Below are 24452 nucleotides of genomic sequence, written 5' to 3' on the forward strand. Positions count from 1 at the left end.
CAAGGACTCTTATTTTGATAATCTAAACTAGGGCCACTGAAGCAAGCAAGGAAGGACTGAAAGACTTGGTTAATCTCAATACATATTTATAACCTGAAAGAGGCTGAGGAAAATTTGCAAAATTCAGAGTAACTTTAATGCTTAAATTCAGTCAAAATTATTGTTTAATATTTTTAAGTTGTCCCAAGGTGAGTAAATTGATGCCTCTTTATGTAATAAAGAGCATTAAATTTGGAAAGGACACTTAAAGATAAATTAGATTAATGAGTGAGTAATGAGGCACTTATTAAATGCTAACTATGTGCCAAGAACAATGTTAAGGACAGAGGAAACAAATATAAAATCAAACAGCTCTTGTTTCTAAGGATTTTCTCTTAAAGGGGAGAAGACAGGACACACTGGGGAGAGGTAACCAGGAAATCATCCAGTTCCCCCATCTTGGAAGTAGTGAAGCTTAACCCTAGGATGAATAGAATTAGTTTATTGATACTGATGCCCAATTTTAATACATTGCAGATATAAATGAATGTGCTCTTGATCCTGATATTTGCCCAAATGGAATTTGTGAGAATCTACGTGGCACATATAAGTGTATATGCAATTCAGGATATGAAGTGGATGCAAGTGGAAAAGACTGTGTTGGTAAGTAATATGTCATTTTTCTTAAGTGACACTTGAAAATTATACTATTTAATCTTCTTTTCATGCATATCTAATCAAAATTCTATCCAGCAAAAAAAACTGATATAAAATTAGGTTTGAAAGGGTCATACAATGGAAATAACAATTCAAGGAATTTGTAATATTAAATTAAAAATTCAATCCACAGGCAAGAACTTTGAACTGAACCATATTACCATATTTACTATTCAAAATGATACATTAAAACTTGGCCACTGATTTATCTATTCTAACAAACAGCACTCTTCCAGGCATATTGACCCCTTTTTGATTTGAAAACACCAGCCACCAGTGGCTAATTATTAATTTAGGTGGAAAATTGAACATTTGTAATTTACTAAACCTTATTGTTCATTTGGTTGCTGGATATCTCTTTCCTGGGAAAACTGGGATTCCAAAAGAAGATCTGATTTTTAGCCTTTGGCTTTTTAGGCTATTGACAAGGGTTTTTTAAAAAAAAAGCAAGCAATGTAACTTATCAGACAGTGATGTTTGAAAAGCAACTTCAGGGACAAAAATTAAAGTGATAATTTTTAAAGGCAAAAATCTTAGAGAAATGAAAGAAACTAGTGAAAAACTTAATTATATTGTTATGCCTTAACAATTGCTGTTCTACATTGGGAATAGTAAAACAGGGTGATACTGTTAGTTTGACCGTTTATGGCAATTTATTTGTAGTATTTTTATTTGTGATTTAACTATTTTGGATGGATTAATATTTTATCAAAACTGTAAATAACATCCAAAATATTTTCAGTGCTCAAAACATTATTCTATCTTTATAATGGAGGTCATTGAAAGAATAAAATTCTTACAGGAAATGTGATTACTGTAAAACTTCTGTAAAACTGTAAAACACAAGTCATAATATTCAGTCATTATAAAAGTTGCCTTTAGATTTCTGTTCTTTCTTCCCATGAATATTCTTCCCTAGTCAAAGTAGGATTGGCTGTAGAGAAGAAAAGTAAAAGCCCTTGGTTAGGAGTTGGAAGTAATAAAATATGAAGGATTTTTTTAATGCAAATATATCTATGTATATGACCTCTTATCCTCACCCTTCCCATTAGGAATAAGATAGAAAGTAATACCAGGGAGTCTTTATGTTTACTATTGATGCTTAATTAAATCTTAGAGAATGGTGATTACTTGAAAAAGCTGAAGAGAATCTGAAACAGTATCAGAAAGACTAGGAAAGGGCAGCAAATATCATAAAGGATCATAGAAAAGAGTTTTAGTAGTCAAATATAGTTTGTCACTTGCTAGTGCAGGTTAAAGTTGCTTTTTAAAAATGAAGAATAGGGGGTGGCTAGGTGGCATAGTGGATAAAGCACCAGCCTTGGAGTCAGGAGTACCTGGGTTCAAATCCAGTCTCAGACACTTAATAATTATCTAGCTGTGTGGCCTTGCGCAAGCCACTTAACCCCATTTGCCTTGCAAAGACCTAAAAAAAATGAAGAATAGTTATTGAGATAATGATGGTAGTGGTGGTGGTGATATAGATATAGGTTACATTACATGTCTATATGAAAGGAAATTCCATCTGTTGCCTTTCCTAAAACCTCAATGTTCAAAAAAATAGCAATTTTAAATTAGATTTGATACCATTGCATATAATTCACATATGCTAATCACAGCTGAAGACTACATTATTTATGTAATAAACATTTATTAAGCACCCTCCTCTGTGTAAAATGCTGAGAGGGATGCAAAGATAAATATGTGATCTCTAAAGGAACTAACATTTTAGGAGGATGATTATTAAATGACTTATTAAATGAGCATTTATTAAAATTCCATCATCTGTCAGATATCATGCTAGACCCTTAGAATAAAAGACAAAAATTCATACACAGGAATAAATATTATATAAAATCATCAATGAAAACTATACTATTAGTCTAACTCTTACTTCAAATGCTTCCTTTTTAATTCTCTTACTCTATCAAAGGGAATTATGTCACCTATGCAGCTAATGCAGTTTTTGTTTTTGTACCATTTGTTTTTGTGCCATTAATTAAATGATTCCTAGGCAATTAATTGATTATTTCTAGACAACATATATATATATATATGTATATATTCCATGTATTTGCAACTATGCACACATATGCATAAGCCACTTGTAAAAATATATATCTCTAGTATAATTACAGTTACTCTAAATTACCCTTTTTTTCTGGATGATGCTCTACTATATTGTGAACTTGATTTTTGGTTTCACTTGTTTAGATCTACATAGGTCTCAATTAAATACAAATAAAATTTAACTTCAAGATAAAATCCCAAAAAATTAGAAACTTAATTGGTAACATTTCCTTCCCCTAAAATTATTGACCATGTTCTGCATTAATATTGTTATTGCACTCTATTTTACAACATTACTGCTTTTTTATGGGCCCTGGTAAAAAATCTTAAAACTCTTTTGAACTGAGTAACATTCACTTTGGAAATCTTGCACATTTCCTCTGCTCGCCTGTCTGCTCTGCTTTTCTTTTGTTGCTTCTGTTATTTTTATTTAAGATGAATTAAGCATCTCAGCATCCTGTGAATTTTCTTGTTTCCCAAAAGATCTTTTGACTTTTCCACTATTTACAACTACTTCTGGAACTTCTGTGGGTTCTTCTTAATGTTCTGTACCTCATATGATTCTTTTTCTCTCCCTCATGCCCTCCATTCTTATCCTGCAATTTGCCTAGCTGCTTTTTCAAATCCATCTATTTATGCACCCACCTTCATAATCTATCATTTTCACTTTCTTCAAGCATTTGTGCATCTCTTGACTCTATCTGTAACAAAAAAAGTGGGTTCTAGTCAATCAGGTGACTACCAACACTTAGTTTAAGCCTATGGCTGCTGAAATGGAAAAAATAGACTAAACTTGGGAAATTATATGAAGATGAAAATTTTAGGATGAGGCGCTAGACATTTAAAACCAATTCCTGTGATTTTTTTTTTTTTGGTTTTTGCAAGGCAGTGGGGTTAAGTGGCTTGCCCAAGGCCACAGAGCTAGGTAATTATTAAGTATCTGAGGCCAGATTTGAACTCAGGTACTCCTGACTCCAGGGTTGGACGCTCTATCCACTGTACCACCTAGCTGCCCCCATTGTGATTTTTTTTGGTTGGTAATTGCCTATGCCACTTTCCTAAATGATTTTTCTTCTCTTCACTTTTATGTTAAAGACTCTTTAGTTCAACCTGTTAATTCTTTGCTTCAAGATGTAAATTCACTGGAAATTCTGACTTAAACACTGTTTAGATAAGTGGTTTGGTACTGCATGTACTTGGAAAGATGAAGATTGAAATAAAAGGAAGACAGGATTTTTTTTTCTTTAGGTGAAAATTAGATCCTTTCTTTGCCTTTCTTCCTCATTTATATAATTCATTTACATACTTACATCTTCTCTCACCCCTTAAAAATTATTGTTGAAAGTCCAAGCCCAATTTTTGCTTGAGTTTTAGGATTAATTACCTGGCAACAAATGCAAAAAGAGAACTGGTGAGCTACAGAATTAGGCTTACTTCTACTTTTCTTCTACATATTTTTCTCTTTACTTCTTGCTACTAACCTAAGCTCTGGCCTTTTCTTTCCTTTGTGTGCTGTATTTATTTTTGAGAATAAAACTTCTTTACCCTCCCTTCACTCTGAACTTTAGAACAACTTTTTAGGGTGCAGCCTTTATCCTGGGGCAGCCATAATTTGAATACATGTGGTATTTTCAAAGTAGACTCAACTGAAAACATGTTTTACTATTTCATCTTTCTAGAAGGGCCTCTCTTGGTTGGCAGGCACCAAAAATCATTATTTATTTGGGCAATGCACAAAGACACAGGGATGTTTCAGCTTCATCCAAAAATCACCCCTTGGAAAGCCGAAGGGGGAGTCTGGGAGCCAGTGGGAATTCTTACTTCAATGAGAGTTTTGCTTTAGTAAACACTACAAAATTGGATCCATTATTATCAGGTCAGGGCTTGATTGTGGTAATAGGGAAAGAAGTTGTGAACTAAAGGTCTGATCTAGTCATTTCCCACACATGGCTCCCAGTGACTAGCTATTTTTTTTATCTTAACAGCAAATTCCACTATTCAAGTATGCCAAATGCCTCTGATGTCAGTGAGAGTTAAGAACTGCAGTTTTGACCCTTTCAGATTGCATTTTCATATTTCAAATAATTTTGTCAGGATTTTACATACATGATATTATGATATCCTAAAACTTCATACTTAACTTTCTGATATTTTAAAGGCTTTATCAGTTCAGAGCCATGGCTTATATATGACATAAAAAGATAAGACATAAAGAAGATCAAAGAGTTGATTCGAGTGTTTATAACACCTTCTGAAGTATTGTTAGATATGTAAGCTTTTTATTTTATAGAATTGACTTTAAAATGTCAACTAATCAGCTGACCTAAATTCCTAAGTGAACAAATCATTTATATCAAATATATATGGCATTTTGAATTCATTAGCCAGCATTTCGTATAGTAGTGTTGGAAGTAGACTGAATGATACCAAGGATGAGAACTTCCATAGCTACTGTTAAAGAATTTATAGACAATTGAGCATAAACAGAGCAGTGGTTTTAACCTAACATAATTTGAATTATGTCTCTAAACTGTCCTTGATAATTACCAATTCTCCCAGTTCTTTGTGATAAATAGCCCTGAACTAAGAGTGTCCAAATTGTCCTGATGTTGTAACATGATATCAAGGGATATTGGGGAATAATTGAAAAAAAAAAGAATTTAGTAGAAAACCGTCTAGATTTTCTGACAAAACTCAGGAACTTTCTAAAATGAAAGTTGGTTATTTCCATAAAGACAAGCAGTTAGTGATCACTGTCTGTCTGATTATCTGGTTCAATGTAGCAAGCCCAATTTTAAATAACCCAGCCATGTGTATCCACATTTATGAAATGAAGTACTTCAGGGGAAAATTGTATTTTTATTTGCTGTATTTATCTATAGAATTGTGAACTTAAACTATTTAAGAAACTACTATGAAATTTGATTTTCTTATTCTTATTTCCATCTCCTTTACAGATATTAATGAATGTGCATTAAATACCTTGCTTTGTGACAATGGGCAATGCAGAAATACTCCTGGGAGTTTCACCTGTACCTGTCCCAAGGGATTTGTATACAAACCTGATCTAAAAACTTGTGAAGGTAAATGTTTTTATGTCTCAGTATAAAAAAAAATGATAGTAACAGACTAGCTAAATGTATTTAAGTTGGTTTTATCTAGTTTCTTCAGATCTTTTCTAGTCATCTGAGTCTACTTAAATGTTTCATCAAGATTCTCTTAGAATTTAGAGTTGAAAGGAAATACAGAAATCATCTTATCCAACCTATTGGTTCTTTAATGGAAAACTGAATTCCAAAGAAATTAAACAATTTGCTTAAGATCACAAAACTTGTCCATGGCAAGCTTGGTCCTTGAACCCAGCTCTGCTGAATTCCAGACTGTTGTAGTAGCAGGAGAGATAGTTTGATGTAGTGGCAAAAAGTTACATTTGAAGTCAGGAAAACTTGTTTCAAATCCTGGAGCTTATTAAACTGTGTGACTGAGCAAATCATTTAATTTTATTGAAACCTTGATCCATTTAGACACAAAGTCATCATGTTCCAGAATCAGAGGCTACTCATTCAGGCCTCCTCCCCTTTGGCATTCTTGCCCCGCTGAGACCAATGGGACTTGATGTCTATGCCTGTCAGATTTCTTACATCTGCCAGTCTACTTCAATCAGGTTTTGACCTAAAATTTAAATAATGAGATTACTGCCCCTACCACCAGCACAAAATATACATTAATTTTTTAAAATAAACTTGAACAGATGGACTTTTGATGGCACTAAAATAGCTATGTTTAAAGGAAAAATAAATAACAAGGACTTAAGACTTGTAATTTACATAACTTACTCTTTCAATGCCATCATGTCATAAATTTTAGTTTTTGTACATCATTGGTAAAGAAGTATATGAATTGTTTAAAATGTTATTAGTATTTTATGAAGACCAGAACTAGGACCTTGTTCTACATGGTGTCTCTAGTCATCCAGTCAGGCATAGGACATTTGCATCCATTCAGTCCACATAGTTCAGGACTCCTTCACTCTGAATAATTTCCTCTCACAACTGGAGTCCCCAAACATAAACTACCAAAGGATTGAGCCATGAACATCCCTTTTGAATCATTCTTGCTTTGTTAACATTTCCCCCTTCCATAAGGTGACAGCTGATCCCTTTTTCTATTTCCACACAGTCACTGAAACCAAACATCTTGGGTTGCCATAAACTCCTCACTTACAGAATTAAGTGAGCCACCAATTACTCTCTAATGTACTAGGACAGTGGAAGGAGGTGTTATTTCATCATTAATGACAACTCTGAGCCCTCATTTTATCAGCCTTCTCTTCAAATTGCATCATTCCAATGACCTTATTATTCTTAAATCATGCAGCGGCATTTAGTAACTAGAGATGAATGGGGATCTGTGATTTCATTGCTATAGAGAACTCTGGATAAAGCAGCTATCTACCAAGTTATCATTTCTTCAATTTATAATGTGAGAGAGATGCTTACATAACCAGTAGAGGAAGGATTTGTACTCTGGTGTTTCTTATAACAAACCCAGGTCTTTACCCTCTATACCAAACTACTTCTTAAAGAAAGAAAATGGAAGACTTGTTCCGGTTTCAAGGATTGAAGTGAAATTTGGAAACAAACACACTGCTTTGGATATTTCAACTAACCTAGGAAAAGAATCATTTCAGTTTCCTTTATTGAGAACATAAGATAATAACTGAAATCATTCATTCTTCCCTGAAATTAGCTTTAGCCACAATATAGATATATTTTTGTTTCAGATATTGATGAATGTGAATCAAGCCCTTGTGTTAATGGAGTATGCAAAAACACCTTGGGTTCTTTTGTTTGTGAATGTTCTTCTGAAAGTACTTTGGATGCAACGAAAACTATCTGCATAGGTAAATATTATATTTATTTTTATTCATGTATTAAACACATTTCAATGCTAAAGTAACACAAAAGGGGTCACTAATTATTCAGAAACTTAAGATTTTTTTAATCATTATGGTAATGCCAAAAGTATTTCAAACCACTGTTTATATGATTGTTACATTTATGTAGAGGTAGCATGTTCAATTTTTGATATATGAACCTAACTAAATAGTATGTTTTAAAATACTTGAATCCTTCCCCTTTCCCATCCAGAAACAATTAAAGGCACTTGTTGGCAGAGTATTGTTGATGGAAGATGTGAAATCAATATCAATGGAGCCACATTGAAATCACAATGCTGTTCTTCACTGGGTGCTGCCTGGGGAAGTCCATGCACACCTTGTCAAACAGGTAAGAAAGATGACTTTATTATTTCATTCTCTTTTATCACCTTTATTCAGTGACTTAAAGGCTAAACTTTTGGAGAAGATTGTTTTGTTTTTTTTCAGATCCATCAAAATTCATAAAAACAAAATAGATAGGCAAGTGAACCTGAGCTATAGAACAGATGTGTCTGCAGTAATCAGCTTGAGCACATGGGAAAGATAAATTATCCCAAGGGTTAAAAACTAAATAAATTATTTTATTAGGTGCCAAAATCTAGTATGATGGCATAATTTCAAGTTCTGATCTATATTTTAGAGATTATTGATCCCTTTACCGATTAAAAAAGTTTTGTTGTTGAGCTATTTCTTAACAAGATTGACAGAAAAACGTATGATAGCAATAATAATTTATATTTATATTAGAAAAGTAAATAAATAACAGGGATTATAGTCTGTGGGTTTACTTAATCTACTCTTATCATGCAATTAATTTTGGCTTTTGTCCACCATTGAGAAAGAAGCATATGAATTGGTTTAAGACCTCAAGAAGAAACTTTAGATGAGTTTTAGAAAATCCTAGGGTTTGGGAAGAAATAGAATTAAATGACCATAACTTTACTTGAGGAAAATTTTCAGTGTTAACTGAAATTCTATATTACTTGAAAAGTTGAGTTTGATAAACTTGTTCATCATTTAGGTTTTTTGGTTTATAAAGTTTTTGCCATTTGGATTCTGAAGATGGTGAAGTCTCTGTGTTCATCAGCACTTAGCAAATTTTTCTTTGTTGTGCTTAGAATAATCATATAGTGTAGTCCTGTTTTAAGGTTGGTAGCTGTTGAGAAATCTGTAGCCATTTATTCTCTTAGACTTTACTTTATTGTGCTGTATTAAGGGTACCTTGGGGAATTGAGTGGGAGGCTAAGACTCATTTCATTATTAATCTTCCACGCCTATACAATCTCACAAAATGCTTTTAAGTGATCTCAGACTTATTCATAGGGACAAAATCCAATTTATGTTCCAGTTGCTCTTTCGTGTTTTGTATACTGTGTCATAACCACAGAGTCTGGAGTTCAATATTTCAAATTTGTATATTTACTTTTTTACAGACCCAATATGTGCTAAGGGGTACTCAAGAATTAAAGGAACACAGTGTGAAGGTATTTATTGTTATTTATAAACTGTAAATTACTCTCCATGAGAAGAATGTTTATGTTGACTGAACTGGCTAAGGTTGCCATGTTACTTTACAGTGCAAAATATGCAGTGAAGGAAAAGAATAATAAAAGGACAGATGTTGATTTCCAACTATTCATTCATTCAGCTAGTAGACACTTGTGCCAGTGTCAAAACACAGTGGCCAGAGAATAAGAGAATTCAAAATGCATTAGCCCCAATCTTAGTTTATAGTAACTACAGATTCCAAAACATTACTTCTGAAGATGGGAACAAAAATAGTTTTAAAATGGGTGAAGAATAGTTTTTGTTGTTATTATATCATATAGTCACATGCAAAAGTACATTTAAGACCAAATAACATTGCTATTTTCATCCTCCTTGTAAGTCTAGGTAGACTCCTTCAGTTTTCTCTTCCACTCATGCAAAATCCCAGATAGTTATAGGTCATCATGACTAATGCAACCTGACATGACACAGCAGCTGAAATATTTTTAAAACAACAATTAGTCCCATATGTGAGACGAAAAGAAGGGTTTTTTTGTTAAAATAAAGAGGAACACCACAACCCCCTCCTGAGTTTTTGCCTTCCAAATAATGACTGAATCCTTTGGCACTTCTCTAATCCAGACTCACTGTACATAACTTAAATGACCTCAACAGATAATTTCTGTGCATGTAAGTGACCAGAAAAAAAGTGACCTTTTACCTATTCTTATTCATAAGGAAAAGCATAGGGTCTTTTTCAACATTCCTGTGAGAAATTTATTTTTCTAAGATACTAGCTCTTCATCATTTCTTTGATCAGTAATTTTAGCTTGATAACGTTGATGAGGATCCCATATGGTCACAGCTCAGCAGCTTCCAAAGAATATTCCCTTTTCTACCAAGGTACATATTTTCCCCAAATAGAATAAAGATACTTCTAACTAAAAAGGGAAGAGTGGTGCATTGGGATAAAATAACACAAACACTTGCTGATTTCCCTTCTTAACTGGAGTCATTGAAAACTCATCAGAAATAGTGATCTCAGGTGGTACAGTGGATAGAGCACCAGCCCTGGAGTCAGGAGGACCTTAGTTCAAATCCGGCCTCAGACATTTAATAATTACCTAGCTGTGTGACCTTGGGCAAGTCATCTAACCCCATTGCCTTAAATAAATACATTTAAAAAAAAGAAATAGTGATCCAATTATTTAATTAGTAGATAGTTACACCTTTTCCATTGATTTCCCAGCATTACTCTAGAGAGTCTCACTATCTGACATGTCTGTCCTATAGAAGTAAGGTTATGAGTGGAGAAGGTTTAGAATTAGATAGAAGAGGAAAAAAATCTTAGCTTCATTTAACCAAATTTCACCATAGATAAATGTTCTTTATGTTTCTTATTCCCTAAATTGGAAGTACAGTAAAGCAGATTTACCTTGCTGTTTTGGATTGCTTTCATTGTCTTTGTTTCCAGTGTTTTGTCTATAAAGTGCCAGAGCTGTACAGTTAGTTCAATAATTAAGTTCAAATAATGATTCCTGTGAAGTGTTTTGTTTTTCTCCAGACCATTTAAATAACTAACATCTCCTATTCACTTTTCATATTTAGCATGTCGATACTCAGAATGAAATAAATACCTTGAGAATTTTTTTCTTCTCTTTGAGAATGCTCAAATTTAGAACATCTTATTTTGAACTACAATATTGCTTCTTGCCATCATTATCATATGTTATCTTTTAAGAATAAATTAAAAACACTAGTTACTCCCTTCTGCCTGGTTTGTATGGTGTAATTTCCTCTTCTCTCCATCCTTCTCATGATTTGTTGGAAAGAGCTCTGGATTAGAAGTTAAGAGATCTTGACTCCAATACCATTTAGCTTTAGATGAATAATTTAATTTCTACAAACCTTATCTTTTTCAACTTTAAATTAAATATCATAATTCTGCCCTAACTGCCTAAATCAGTTGATTTCCTTTTTAAGCACTGCAATAAACATGACAATGTAGAGAATATGACTATAAAATAATCCACAATCCCTTCCCTTAAGGAGTTTAGAGTTTAAGGTACCTTTTAGTATTATTGTGGAGTTCAAAGGCAACTATGCATATATAAGCATTTTGTAAACTATTAAAGCCTTCTACAAAAATACCTAACTTCTGGCAGTATTCTATTTCTGATATAAGGCAGCATAAGGCACATTCCTATTTAAGAAGGCTTGCAAGGCTCTAAGAGCTATCCTTGAGAATTTTTTTTAGTTACCTCTTGTTTCATTTTATGATAATATTAGGAGCAGTTTATGATTCAATGCCATAGTGGTTCCACAGAGATAGTTTTTTGGGGCAAGTTAATTTATATGCAGCTTAGAAGAAAAAAACTACTGGAGAATGAAGTTGGAGGGTTACTTAGTGTGCGCCAGTGCTAGAAAGGGGTATTTTTTTTTTTGAAATAGAATGAAATGGCAATGATGTTTATGCAAATTTATGTATATATATATATATATATATATATATATATGTATATATCTGCTTGTGTTTGCTGATTTTTTCCCCTTCAGATATAGACGAGTGTGTTGTGTTCCCGGGAGTATGCAAAAATGGCCATTGTGTCAACACATTGGGATCATTTGTCTGTCAGTGTCCCAGTGGAATGACATTGGATCTCACTGGAAGAATCTGTCTTGGTAGGTATTTGTTTCTTCATTTCACACACTTGTGCTCCTTTTTTATAAATTACAAAATTTCATTGGTTCAAAGTACAGATAAATCTCACAAAACCCAAGAGTTTCAATTCATTCACTTCTTGATAGTCTGGGCATATGGGGTTAAGTTCCAAATTTCATTCTTCATGATCATAGAAGATTTCCTATCAGTTAATGGAGAAGTTAGTCCTTTTGCTTGTACAGGACCTACTTTATAGGAAACCACAGGCAGGTCATCTGAACTGTAATGATTATTAAAATGGAAAAAGTCTTTAAAACCAACTTTAAGCATAACAAAGTATTAATGGCAGAAGATGCTATGAACATCACCTAAACTTTGTAGGGTTTAGTGTGATTTATGGCTAGCTACTAAAGACACATTGTTAACAGTGACAGAAACTTGGGGAGGAAATCCCTATGGATCCCAGTAGTGATGATCCTTTGAGTCTTGAATGCTCCCCAGAATTTCCAGGGCTCTAACAGGAACAACTCTGGAGAAATTATCACATTTTCTGAGTCACTAGTCATCTATAACATAAGAGATGTATCCAGATCTATAGTGTATCTGAAACTATAATATAATGAACAGAATCATACAGGGATTCTGCTGCATTTAATTAGAATTTGGATCACTTAAAGAGCACAGTGTGGTCTAAAGGATGCAATTTCAATAGTTGGAATCAAAAGCCTGAGGCTCCATTTGCTGCTGAGGAAGGTCAGTTAATCCCATTCCAAGCCCCAGTTTCTTAATCTATAATGAGCCCCAAGGCCCTAAGTGGAAGGGGTTCTGATATGAATTTTGTGATTTATTTTTAAATTCTTCTTTTTAATGGTAAAAAAACCTAAGTAAAGAATTGTCAAGGGGTGGGAGAAGTGGATTCAGAAGTGGATTTTTATTAACTAGAATTCAGATATTTAGATGTGTTGCATATTAATAAAGCTGACTGGGAAAGAAGAGAACATCTCTGTGGTGCTTTTCATTTGTATATGTTTAAAATAAATGGATTCATTTGATCTTTACTATGACCTTGTACAATGAGAAGGATATTATTATTCCTCTTTTTTCCAGAGGAAGAAAGTGCAGCTCATAAATTCAGTGCCTTTCCTATGGTTAATCAACTGTTGAGATGTGGAAGATGAACCCAGTTCTTAGCCCATTCAGGGTTCTTTCTTCTGGACCATAACTCCCCATGGATTTGATTTCATAAATAGATAATATTTCTCATTTGTACTTAAAACTCTTCACAGCCTGTTTCCAGCCTTTCCCATCTCTTTACACACGATATCACCTCCAAATCTATAGTCTTTTATAAATTATCACCTTCCCATCCCCCTGTACAGCTTTTAGAGAAACTCCTCATTTTTTATTCTCCCCATTCTCAAAATATATGTCCCTCCAGTGAGTAGAAGTAACTGGTGCTAACTCGAGACAGTCACAGCATGCATAGGTAATTTTCAGACAAGCCAGTAGATAAGCTATATATGTGTGGCAGTAGACAAAATGCATACTAATAGGAATGAGAAACCGAAATGAAATTTGTGAGGACACTGAATAGACAGAGGACAGAAGAACTTTTTCTCTTGTTTGACAAAAGTAAGGAAGGCAAGGAAGACGTATGCTACAAACTTGAGGTCTCAATTCAAGCCAATATGATTTTATCTATTAAGCACTGCAAAGAATCACTGTACTATCTAAATAGCATGTAAGTGGTACTAATGTGGTATTTTTCAACTTTCTTTCATTCTCTAAATAGACATCCGCCTAGAAACTTGCTACCTGAAACATGAAGATGAAGAATGCTCTTTGCCTGTTGCTGGCCGCCACCGGATGGATGCTTGCTGCTGTTCTGTTGGGGCAGCCTGGGGCAGCATAGAATGTGAGGAGTGTCCTTTGAGGAATACACCTGAGTATGATGCTCTTTGCCCTAGAGGACCTGGATTTGCCACAAGAGGAGAGATTATAAATGGAAAACCTTTCTTCAAAGGTATAATGTTCATAAAGGTTGATTTAACTCAACAACTGTAGTAGTCTAAAAGTAATTTGCCTCAACCTACAAAAAGGAAATTATTGTTTATCTAAATTATTATTACCTAGAGCATCTTCGCTATATTGACAGCACATTGCTTTGTATTCATTTTTATTCAGAATATTTTTCATGTTTGATTTTTAAAAAGAACATACACACACATATATGATCTCAGACCATTTACACTTACTATATTTGACCTTGGGCAAGTCATTTAACTCTGCCTCACATCCAAGGCCATCTCCAGTCCTTGATCCAAATCTAACCACTGAACCCAGATGACTCTAGAGGAGAAAGTAAGGCAGGTGACTTAGCAGAGCACCCTCTCATTAAATTCAGTTCATGTGCATGCCAGGGCATCACCTCCCTGACATCATAGTCTTCTTCAAGAGTAAAGGACAAAACAGCAACAACATAAATACATGGATTCATTTGATCTTTACCATGACTTGAACAATGAGCAGGATTGTAATAAAAGTCCATGTATTGTTCTGTTTGGGCTAAGAACTAGTTTAAGACAAGAAGGGGTGTTACTCTCATCAAAATTACTAGTCTTGTTCATTATTTTCTTAATGTTTCTTTTAAATATCTTTTAAATGATTTCAAAGGAACTTAAATTGTCCATCTTTAAAGGACTAAGATAGGTCATTGCCTTTAGAGAATGAAATGTACTTGAAATTTAATCTTATTCTTAACCACTAATCCAACCCTTTTCCTTACCTACCAATATAATTGTAATGAAGTGACATAGTCAGAACTTAGATGTATCTCTTAGGTCCTAGTTCTTCTTTCAGCAATGCCTCTCTTGATAGTGTGACACTGCAGAAGAAATCTGAGTAGCATTGTAGAGCATACAGCTTCTTTTCTTCATTTGAGCTAACTGGTTTAAACTAAGAAAAGTGAAGGAGGGAAGGGAATGGAATACAACAAACATTTAACACCTGCTAGCTAAACTCTGTAAATATTATTTCATTTGATTCTTACAACAAGACTTCTAGTTAAATTTTTAATCCCCATTTTACAGCTGAGGAACTGAGACAAACAGAGATTGAGTGACTTAACCCAGGATCTCACACAGCTAGTAAATATCTGAATCTGGATTTACACTCAGGTTCTCCTGACTCCAGGCCCAGCACTCTATCTATGGAATTATATAGTTTCCTCAGTGCCTTTTAAGATATTAATAGAACGAACCTTGATACAATCAGATATTTAAAAAAATAGAATTATCAATTATTGACATTTTTGGATAGCATCATGATTGAAAAGTTTCCTTTTTTAGAAGCATATAAAATTGCCACAAATAAAGCATTTTTAAAAATGGCACTTTATCCTAACATGTACCCCTTGGTTGCCGCATGTCTTGATTATAATCTTCGTACTTAGAACTAATATAAGGCAGCAGCTTAGAAGGTTCATTAAATTATGCTATTGAATTTCCTTTTTAATAGAAGAATTTTCTAAAATACTACATTGAAACTAAACATGAATTTGAGTCATGCTCCTTTTAAATCATTAAACACTGGTCAAAATTAGTATTGTCCAGTCTTTAATGTTCATTTTAAATGTTATAAAATAGTCTTGTAAATAAAGAGAGCATTGGTTCAAATCTAATAAAATGAAATGTAATAGAAATAGATGCCTTCTGCAGTTGTTCAAAAAATTAACTTCTGAAGTATAAGATGTGAAGATATAACTAGATTTTTCATCTGATAAAAGATTTAGGGGAGTTGAATGAACTATAAGTTTAATGATATTTAATAGTATATTGTGACAATCCAAAAAACTAATGGACTCCTTTAGGCTGTATTAAAGATGGCATAAGGACTGAGACCTGGTACACAGAATATTGTATTAAGTTCTGAATGTTACATTTTTAGAAAGGATAATAATAAACTTGACAGTATTTCCAGACAGCAACCAAATTAGTGGAGAGTACTGAGAACATACTAAATGAAGATTAATAAGATGAACTAGTGATGTTTTAGCTTGGAGAAGACTTAAGAGGGCTATATTGACTATCTGCAAGTGTGGGAAAAGTTCTCACTAGGAAGAAGAAGTAGATTTATTTTATTTTTGGAGCTCAAAAAAATCTTTAAAAAATGAATGTTGAAAATTATGTTTGCTTGTATTTAGAAAAAATAAAATAAAATAAAAGATTTATTCTGCTTGACTATTGAAGGTAGAACTGAAATCAAAGCATGCATGGAAGGTTTACAAGAGACAGATTTAGACTTAATTCAAAGAAAGGTCCTATCATATAGAGCTATCCAAAACTTCAAGGGACTATCTCAAGAGGGAATGGACTGCCTCTCACTAGAGCTCTCAAAAAAAGGAGATGATTCTTGTAGAGACAATTCTTATTTGGGTCCTGTCTAGGCTAAATAGCTCCTTCTACCCTGAAGGGTCAGTATGATGTCACAACAATCCTTTGAGCTTGAAATGTTGGGCACATTAAATTCCTCATCGGTTACTAAAATATTTTTCTACATTTATTTTTTTCTGAAGATATAAATGAATGCAAGATGATCCCAAGTTTGTGTACCCATGGCAAGTGCAGAAATACCATTGGCAGCTTTAAATGTAGGTGTGATAATGGCTTTGCCCTTGATTCTGAAGAAAGGAACTGCACAGGTTAGTAAATTGAAGTTCAATTAAGAGAAAGATGTCTTTTAAAACATTTTTATCTGTTTAAAGTTCTCCAAGTAATTGAATCTGCCCCAATTTTCATTGGTGCCATTTGCATTTGCACAGATATTGATGAATGTCGGATATCTCCTGATCTCTGTGGCCAAGGCATCTGTGTGAACACCCCAGGGGACTTTAAATGTGAATGCTTTGATGGATATGAAAGTGGATTTATGATGATGAAGAATTGCATGGGTATGTTCATGACCATTTCCATTGAATACTCTTTGGTCAGAGCAAGCAAAAAAGTTCTCTTCCCTTTGACCCTTGACATTTGCTCTGAACCTGCCCCATTTCTCTACTGTTTGTTCTTCAAATGGTTGCTAACGTGGGGATCTAGAAAAAGAGGGTGACTTAGCCAGGTGTGCCCAGTGGGGCATAAACACACATAGAAAGAGATTCACCAAGGTATGAAACTCCTTTGATCATGGTTGATGAAGGTTATAATTTGAGGAGTCAGGAAGGTGAGAGGACAGTTTTGGGTATGTGAAGAATGAGCTCAGCAATCCAAAGAAGATCCAAGTGAAGGAAAAGTAGCTAGGAAAATGAGAAGAAAGGACACTGAGAAGATTGATCTGAGGCTTTTTTGCATTTTACAGATATTGATGAATGTCAGAGAGACCCTCTTCTTTGTCGAGGTGGCACGTGCCTGAATACAGAAGGAAGTTATCGATGTGAGTGCCCTCCTGGGCATCAAATGGCTCCCAATATCTCAGCCTGTATAGGTAAGGGCAGTGGGTTCTCCTTCTGACTGTGGCCCACCTATCTCTCAGAACTCAGAACATGAATTTTTATTTTCCTTTCTTATTTTCAACAGACATCAATGAGTGTGATCTAAGTGTTAACCTCTGCCGAAATGGCCGCTGTGTGAACCTGATTGGGAAATACCAGTGTGCTTGCAATCCAGGATATCATGCCACACCTGATAAACTGTTTTGTGTTGGTAAGCTCAGTAAATTCTCTTTCCCCAACAGAAAAAGAAAGAATTATGTCCCCTAAAGCAACTTATTTGTTGTAAACTTAAATAAAAATTCCTTAGAAATACCTTTATACTTCAGTAATCTTCACCTATTTTCCTCACCTATAAAATGAGATAAAAAATTTTAGATCTCTTCCATATCTAAATTCTCTTTGACCTATAAACCCATGATCCTCTGAAAGAAGCATTGCAGTGAAAAGGGAGCCTGGTATAGTGGATAGAAAGCTGACCTTGGAATCAGGAAGACCTGGCAGTTATTAAATATGACTCTAGGCAAGTCACTTACCTCTCATTGTTCATGCCAACTTGGAGCTTAAAAGTTGCAGAAAAGTTACTGATATACATTGGTACAGGAATTCTTCACAGTATTCTTGCCACAAATTTGGTCAGGCTTGGCATTTAAAAAAATGGTGAAAGTTGTAGAATGTTTCAGGCTATATAGTAAGGATGATTTGGGTTTACAAGTTTGAATAGTATATGGTAGTTAATACATTATTTTATGCACATATGTCAAGTCAATACAGCAAGAAATTTTTTTTAATATCTGTTCTGTCTCCAGCACTGTACGAGATGCCATAGTGATTAAAAAAAGAAGCGTAAAATGCAGTCTGCTCCCACAGAGCTTGTGGTATAGAGTAGCAATTCTCCAAGTGTAGTTTTCAAGGTCAAAACTTTTTATAATAATAGATATTTTCATTCTAATTTGGTAGATATCAGAAGGTATGACCTACATAAATAAAAGTTCTTTGGACAGTCCTCAATAATTTTAAAAGGATCTTGAGACCAAGACATTGTAAAATTGCTTGCATAGATTCTAGTTAAATAGCTAGTTAAAATGTTGGAGCATTTTGTTAAGATTTAGCAAACCCTGCTCTATGCTAATGCTTATTTGTCATGAAATTTGTGTAAGTAACTTCACCTTTATGAGCCTTAATTTCCTCATGTGAATATTTTCCCTGCCAATCTCAAAGGGTTGTTTAAAGATCAGATAGGCTGATATATGGGAAAGTACTATAGTGCTTTCTATTGTTATTGCTAAGGTATGCTGATTTTGAGTATGGAAGCAGATGCTAAGTCTAGTACCAATTTTAGCTCCAGTCATGATAGTTACTTTGAAAACTCCTCATTGAAATAAGTGGTCCTGGGAAAACTTATAAAGACAGCACCATTTTTTAACAAATGAACCCCAAAATCAAAGTGAACCTCAGAGGATACTGCCAGCTTTTGCCTGGTTTGGGTTGGAAACCATGCGAAACTGCCAAGTCTCACATGGTTTCCACCCGAAACCATAATTCAGCCCAAATTCTTCTGAAACATGACCCAGGCCAACTAAGAACTCAGCCCAGGTTCTTGTAAAGGTTTGTAGACCTCAGCCAACCCCTCCATGAATCTGGACTGAATTTCAAATTTATAACTGAATTGGTATCAAAGATCATTTTATCCAACTGCCCTTTGCTATAATTGAGAATTACTTCCAATGGTCTAAACTTTTATCCTTATTTGATATATATTGTCCATCTTTGCAAATCATAAACATGACTCATAATGGTTAAGGAGAGAAAAATGTAACATTATTCTTTTTTCCTTTTTCTCCAGATATTGATGAATGTAGCATAATGAATGGAGGTTGTGATACCTTCTGCACCAACTCTGAAGGCAGTTATGAATGCAGTTGTCGACAGGGATTCGCTCTTATGCCAGATCAGAGATCTTGCACTGGTAAAATTCTTTTTAACATTATAATGGGGCTAACAAAGATAAATACAATGAATTTATTAATAACATTTAGCAAATTTTGTTTCAAACTCCTATAAATCACATTCAAGAAACAGGAAGAACATCAATGTGAAGAGTGATATGTACTGTTTGGCTAGCTCCTTTAGATAAAAATAGGATGTGGCAGAAAAAGCACTATCTTCAGAAGCAAGAGGGAGTCTGGGAATGCTAATGCTGTCAGATAAAGTTCTTTTGGAGCCAAATGTGGGTTAGAATTTGAGCACATCACTTACCCTCTCTGAACCTCAAATTCCTCATCTGTAAAATGAAGAGGTTGGCTTAGATAGCCTCTGGGGTTCTTTTCAGCTCTAAATCTATGATTCCCTGACATACTTTCAAATTGATGAGGTTGTCTTATGATTCAATTGTAATAAATATTTTAGTTGAACAGATTATTATAGAAAATATTTACTTCCTTTTCTACAATATGTCCATCATTTACTGTTACATTATTTCAGAAAGAATTGTGGTAAATCCATGTGGAATTAAATGGAACTCCTCTTAAATGACCCATAGAGTTGGCCTCAGGATCAGAGATACCATATTTCACAAAATAAGATGAAAATATGTATATGACAAGTTGGAGAGATAGCATTTATATGTTTTGGCAAATCTGAGAACACTAAAGTTCAAAATCCCTTTTTAAGACTCAGATAAGTGCTCCAGATAAGTGCTTTATAAGACTCAGATAATTTTACAATAATGAGATTTTAAAGAACAAACAACAATAATATATTCTATGGGCATTCAGTATAAATGTCCATATCTACATGCCACCAAGCATCTAGATGAAAAATGAAAATATTCACTATTTCATATATTCCTTTTTCCACACATTCTACAAAGTTGGACCGTTTTACATCTGTGTGTGTTTTACCTATTTTGAAATAATCATATAGGAACAATTAATTTTTTTCCTTTTCCCAGACATTTGTGTTTCACAAAAACAACCAGTTCCCCCATCATAACCTTCCCTAAATCCCACTGTGCCACATCTTGATATAAAGGTTCTCAAAAATTTTGCCAGCTCTGGCAGTTCTAATCAAGCTGAGATGACTGAGTACTGGTCCACTTACTGGCACCTGTCTGTACTGTTTAGCTAAGTTTAGAGAAGCTCATCCCCAGAAGGTTGGCCAATGGATTATGAATTGTTTTTGGCCATAGCAACCCATTAAGCTGTCTAATGATGTGTGGAAGAGTTGTGATCTGTGTTGGCATAATTAAATTGAAGGTCATTTGAACTATTTCTGAAAATACATCTAAACAAGATGAAATATATTTACATGATATAAAATCTGTAAGTCTTCATGTTCTCTTTAGCTTTTAGACATGCTAGCCTTTTGAATTGTCCAAGAACAGCCAGGTGTTTAATATCATTACTTAATCATTTATATCTTTTTTTGCACATTTAAAAATGTTCAAATTGGGAATGCTAATGCAGAATCATATAAAACATCTTCAAGTCTAATGTTTCTTTCAAATGTCTGCAATTTATATTTAATATAGTAATATTTGTATTTTGAAATTTTTCTGTGTTGAGATATAAAGAAGAAAGCATCAAGGTAAAAAGAAACATATTATTCTGCATATAATTGCCATCTATATTGAACAAATGAATGACCATTTAGAGAAATCTTGAGTAAACTATGATTCTTCATTTGTCCTCAGAATATTTTCAGATTTGTAATTTGTAGTAATTCTTAAATCTTACTTTAATGGGAAAGTTGTTTTGAGGGAAATGTGTTTTCTTTAAGGTTGAGAAATAAACTCAATAGAGCAGGGAAAAATGATTTATCCAGTGATTGTGACCAGAGAATATTTGCTGCCAGTGCATATCACAAACTAAAAATACATTTGTTTGTTGAAAATCACTGATTTTGGATGTATAGAACACAAACTTTTATCTGAGGAGGATTTTGAATCAGAACAGAGATAAGTTTAGAGAAGCTTACTGTAATATTTCCTAGTCTCTGGGCTGTGATTTTTTTAGTCTTTATCATCCCAGCACAAAGCAAAATGGCTAGAATACAATTTGCAGTTAAAGGTTATTGCTCTTGGGAGGCTAGGTGGTGCAGTGGATAGAGCACTAGCCTTGGAATCAGGAGTACCTGGGTTCAAATCCAACCTCAGGCACTTAATAATTACCTAGACATGTGGCCTTGGGCAAGCCACTTAACCCTATTGCCTTGAAAAATCTAAAAAAAAGTTATTACTCTTAAACTACTACACTCAAATTACTGGTTTCATTGTAAGAACACTAATTTGAGGGGTGGCTAGGTGGCTCAGTGGATAGAGCACTGGCCCTGGAGTCAGGAGTACCTGAGTTCAAATCCGGAACTTAATAATTACCTAGTTGTGTGGCCTTGGGCAAGCCACTTAACCCCATTGCTTTGTAAAAACCTAAACAAAACAAAACCAAACCAAAAAGAACACTAATTTGAGACAGTACAAGTCCCGCTATTCTTACAGAGTAATCAGAATCATTTGGCATGGTAGACCTATTAGAGCATATATCTTTAAAGTACAATCGACATATAGAAGAAAATTATGGTTTTTATATAGAACTATAATACTTATATATAGTTTTGATGTTTGCAACTACAAGAAAGTTCATTGATGATATATTCCATTCTCAGTCTTTCCCATAGGCCAAAAAAATTTGGACAAACGTTTGAGCATGTGCCAAATTTAACTTGACTGGTCCTGTGAGAGTAAATAAACAGTCTATTACTCAGCTTCATCTAAAAGAATCCTTAGAATGGTATAGAAACTTGCAGAATTTGTACTCCACTAGCATTGCCTTAGAAAAATCAGGTTTACCTCCCTACCAAAATGAAGCATCTTAGTATAGGAAAGAGAAATGATTCTTAGGTCTTTCTAAAGGGATAAACTCATATAGGAGATAGTTTTGCTAATAGTAATGTAACAAAATTTTAACCAAGTGTCATCTAGTGCCATAGTTGACATTATACCGATGATAAAAAATTTCTTCTTTTTTTTCTCAAAGCATTTGATCTGCTTTGGATTTTTTAGATAAAGCTGTATCTGTACCTCAAAGATTTCAGTGAACTGGGAGGAAAGAAGGGAGGAAGGGAGGGAGGGATGGAGGCTAAACTATGATGTTCAGTTTTGAGCACCATATTTTAGGAGGGATATTGATAAACTGGAAAGTGTCCAGAGAAGGATAACTAGAATAGAGAAGTGCCATGAGTTTCATGTAGTTGGTTGAAGAAATGGAGAATATTTAACCTGAAAAAGGCAACAGTCTATTAAAGTATTTGAAGGGTGGGCACATGTAAGATAAATTAGACTTATTTTGCTTGCCTCAGAGGACAAAGTTAGCAGAAATGTCTAGAAATTGTAAAAAGGAAAATCTAAACTTAATATGATAAAAAATTTCTTAACAATTTAGAACTGTCCAAAAGCAGAATGGGCTACTCAGGGAGTGAAATCACACAGGGGCTTTTCAAGCAGTCTAGATGACAGTTTGTCATGTGTATTGTAGAAAAGATTCTTCTATCTGGTTTGTACCAGATAGCTATTGAAGTTTTTTCTAAGGCTGAAATTCTAGCCTTAGAATGGGCAAGTTGTTTTGAGGGGAAATGTGTTTCCTTTAGGGTTGATAAATAAGCTCAATAGAACAGGGGAAAAATGATTTATCCAGTGACCAATTCAGTTTTATGTTTTTTTTGTCCTTTGTAGACATTGACGAGTGTGAAGACAACCCCAACATTTGTGATGGAGGTCAGTGCACAAACATACCTGGAGAGTATAGGTGCCTATGCTTTGATGGGTTCATGGCATCTGAGGACATGAAGACCTGTGTTGGTAAGTCAAAATAACTATTGTTTCTTAACTAATTCAGTCACTTATAAGTTTAATAAAGAACGAGGATAATAATTCCATAATAATTATCAAGAGAAAATTGATCTTTATAGTATATTACCTATTTTTGAAATTGATGTCATGATGGACAAGTACTGTTTTCTTCACATTTCTGTCAGATATAGAATTCCGAACTTGAGAGAAATATAGTTTGACCTAGTGCTGTGAAATGCATTTTTAAAATTATTTTTGTCACCTTAAAGGCTTAAATGAAAGTTTTTAAATGCTTGACCTTAGCAAAGCACAAGCATCTTGTTTTGTTTAGGAGAAGGATAATGAGAACTTAGAACAGTTGATGACTGTACTACATTTTTCTTTTGCTCTCAACAAAATAATCAATTTCTATAAATAAATCTATAAATTAAAAATAATAATAATAATAATAAGCAAAATGTAAAAATAATATATCAATGTGGGAAAGAGATATAGTCAACAGTTATTACTGTTGACCAGATGCCATAACCACACTAGCTAGGTAGAATGAAATTATTCAGTGAATAAATATCATTGAAAACTTCTTATTTAGAGTTAAATAAATAAAAACAAGTGACAACTTGAATTTTTCATCATTTCAGCAATCAAGTGACATTAGATAGAGTCAGGAAAACTTAAAACAGTTTTCCAGATATCCAGTTGTCCAGGGCTAGTATTATATATAATACTAGACCTGTAGTCGAGTATGCTTTATCATTTTTATACTTTTTTGTTGCCTGACAAACAACTCATCAAATTTCTACACATATCTATAAGATGATACATAAGAAACTTGAAAGTAAATATGAAATTAGTGCCTTTAAACTTAATAATATCCAATTTTTGGTGAAATATACTTAAATACTTTTGTTTAAAGGTATATCTTTATCATAGTGACTATATCATTGGGGAAAATATTCAATAATATAATTTTATAAATATTAATGCTAAAATGTTTTCCAGATGTTAATGAATGTGACCTTAATCCAAATATTTGTTTGAGTGGCACTTGTGAGAACACGAAGGGCTCATTCATCTGCCATTGTGACATGGGATATTCAGGCAAAAAAGGAACAACTGGCTGTACAGGTATGTTTTAAAATGTGAATAATAAACTATTAAGTGATTGAGATGGCAGTTTTTGATAGTATATTTGTGATCCATCCTGAATTTAAATTTTATTCAATAAACATTTATTAAGTATCTGCCTTGTTTAAAGAGTTCTGTTAGG

General features: G+C 33.8%; 1 protein-coding gene across 1 annotated transcript in view; it reads left to right on the top strand.

The window, feature by feature from the left end:
• FBN1 (fibrillin 1) overlaps positions 1–24452 on the top strand; it is a 306997-nt gene that overhangs the window by 194978 nt on the left and 87567 nt on the right. Inside the window, exons 18-31 of the mRNA XM_074234744.1 lie at positions 517–642; positions 5724–5849; positions 7550–7669; positions 7917–8054; positions 9139–9189; positions 11750–11875; positions 13648–13878; positions 16429–16554; positions 16675–16803; positions 17208–17333; positions 17426–17551; positions 19184–19306; positions 23066–23191; positions 24185–24310. Coding sequence (XP_074090845.1) covers positions 517–642; positions 5724–5849; positions 7550–7669; positions 7917–8054; positions 9139–9189; positions 11750–11875; positions 13648–13878; positions 16429–16554; positions 16675–16803; positions 17208–17333; positions 17426–17551; positions 19184–19306; positions 23066–23191; positions 24185–24310 — 1800 coding nt within the window. The remainder of the gene's footprint in view (positions 1–516; positions 643–5723; positions 5850–7549; positions 7670–7916; positions 8055–9138; positions 9190–11749; positions 11876–13647; positions 13879–16428; positions 16555–16674; positions 16804–17207; positions 17334–17425; positions 17552–19183; positions 19307–23065; positions 23192–24184; positions 24311–24452) is intronic.

The sequence above is a fragment of the Macrotis lagotis genome, chromosome 4 (assembly GCF_037893015.1).
Source record: "Macrotis lagotis isolate mMagLag1 chromosome 4, bilby.v1.9.chrom.fasta, whole genome shotgun sequence".
Lineage (NCBI taxonomy): Eukaryota > Metazoa > Chordata > Mammalia > Peramelemorphia > Peramelidae > Macrotis > Macrotis lagotis.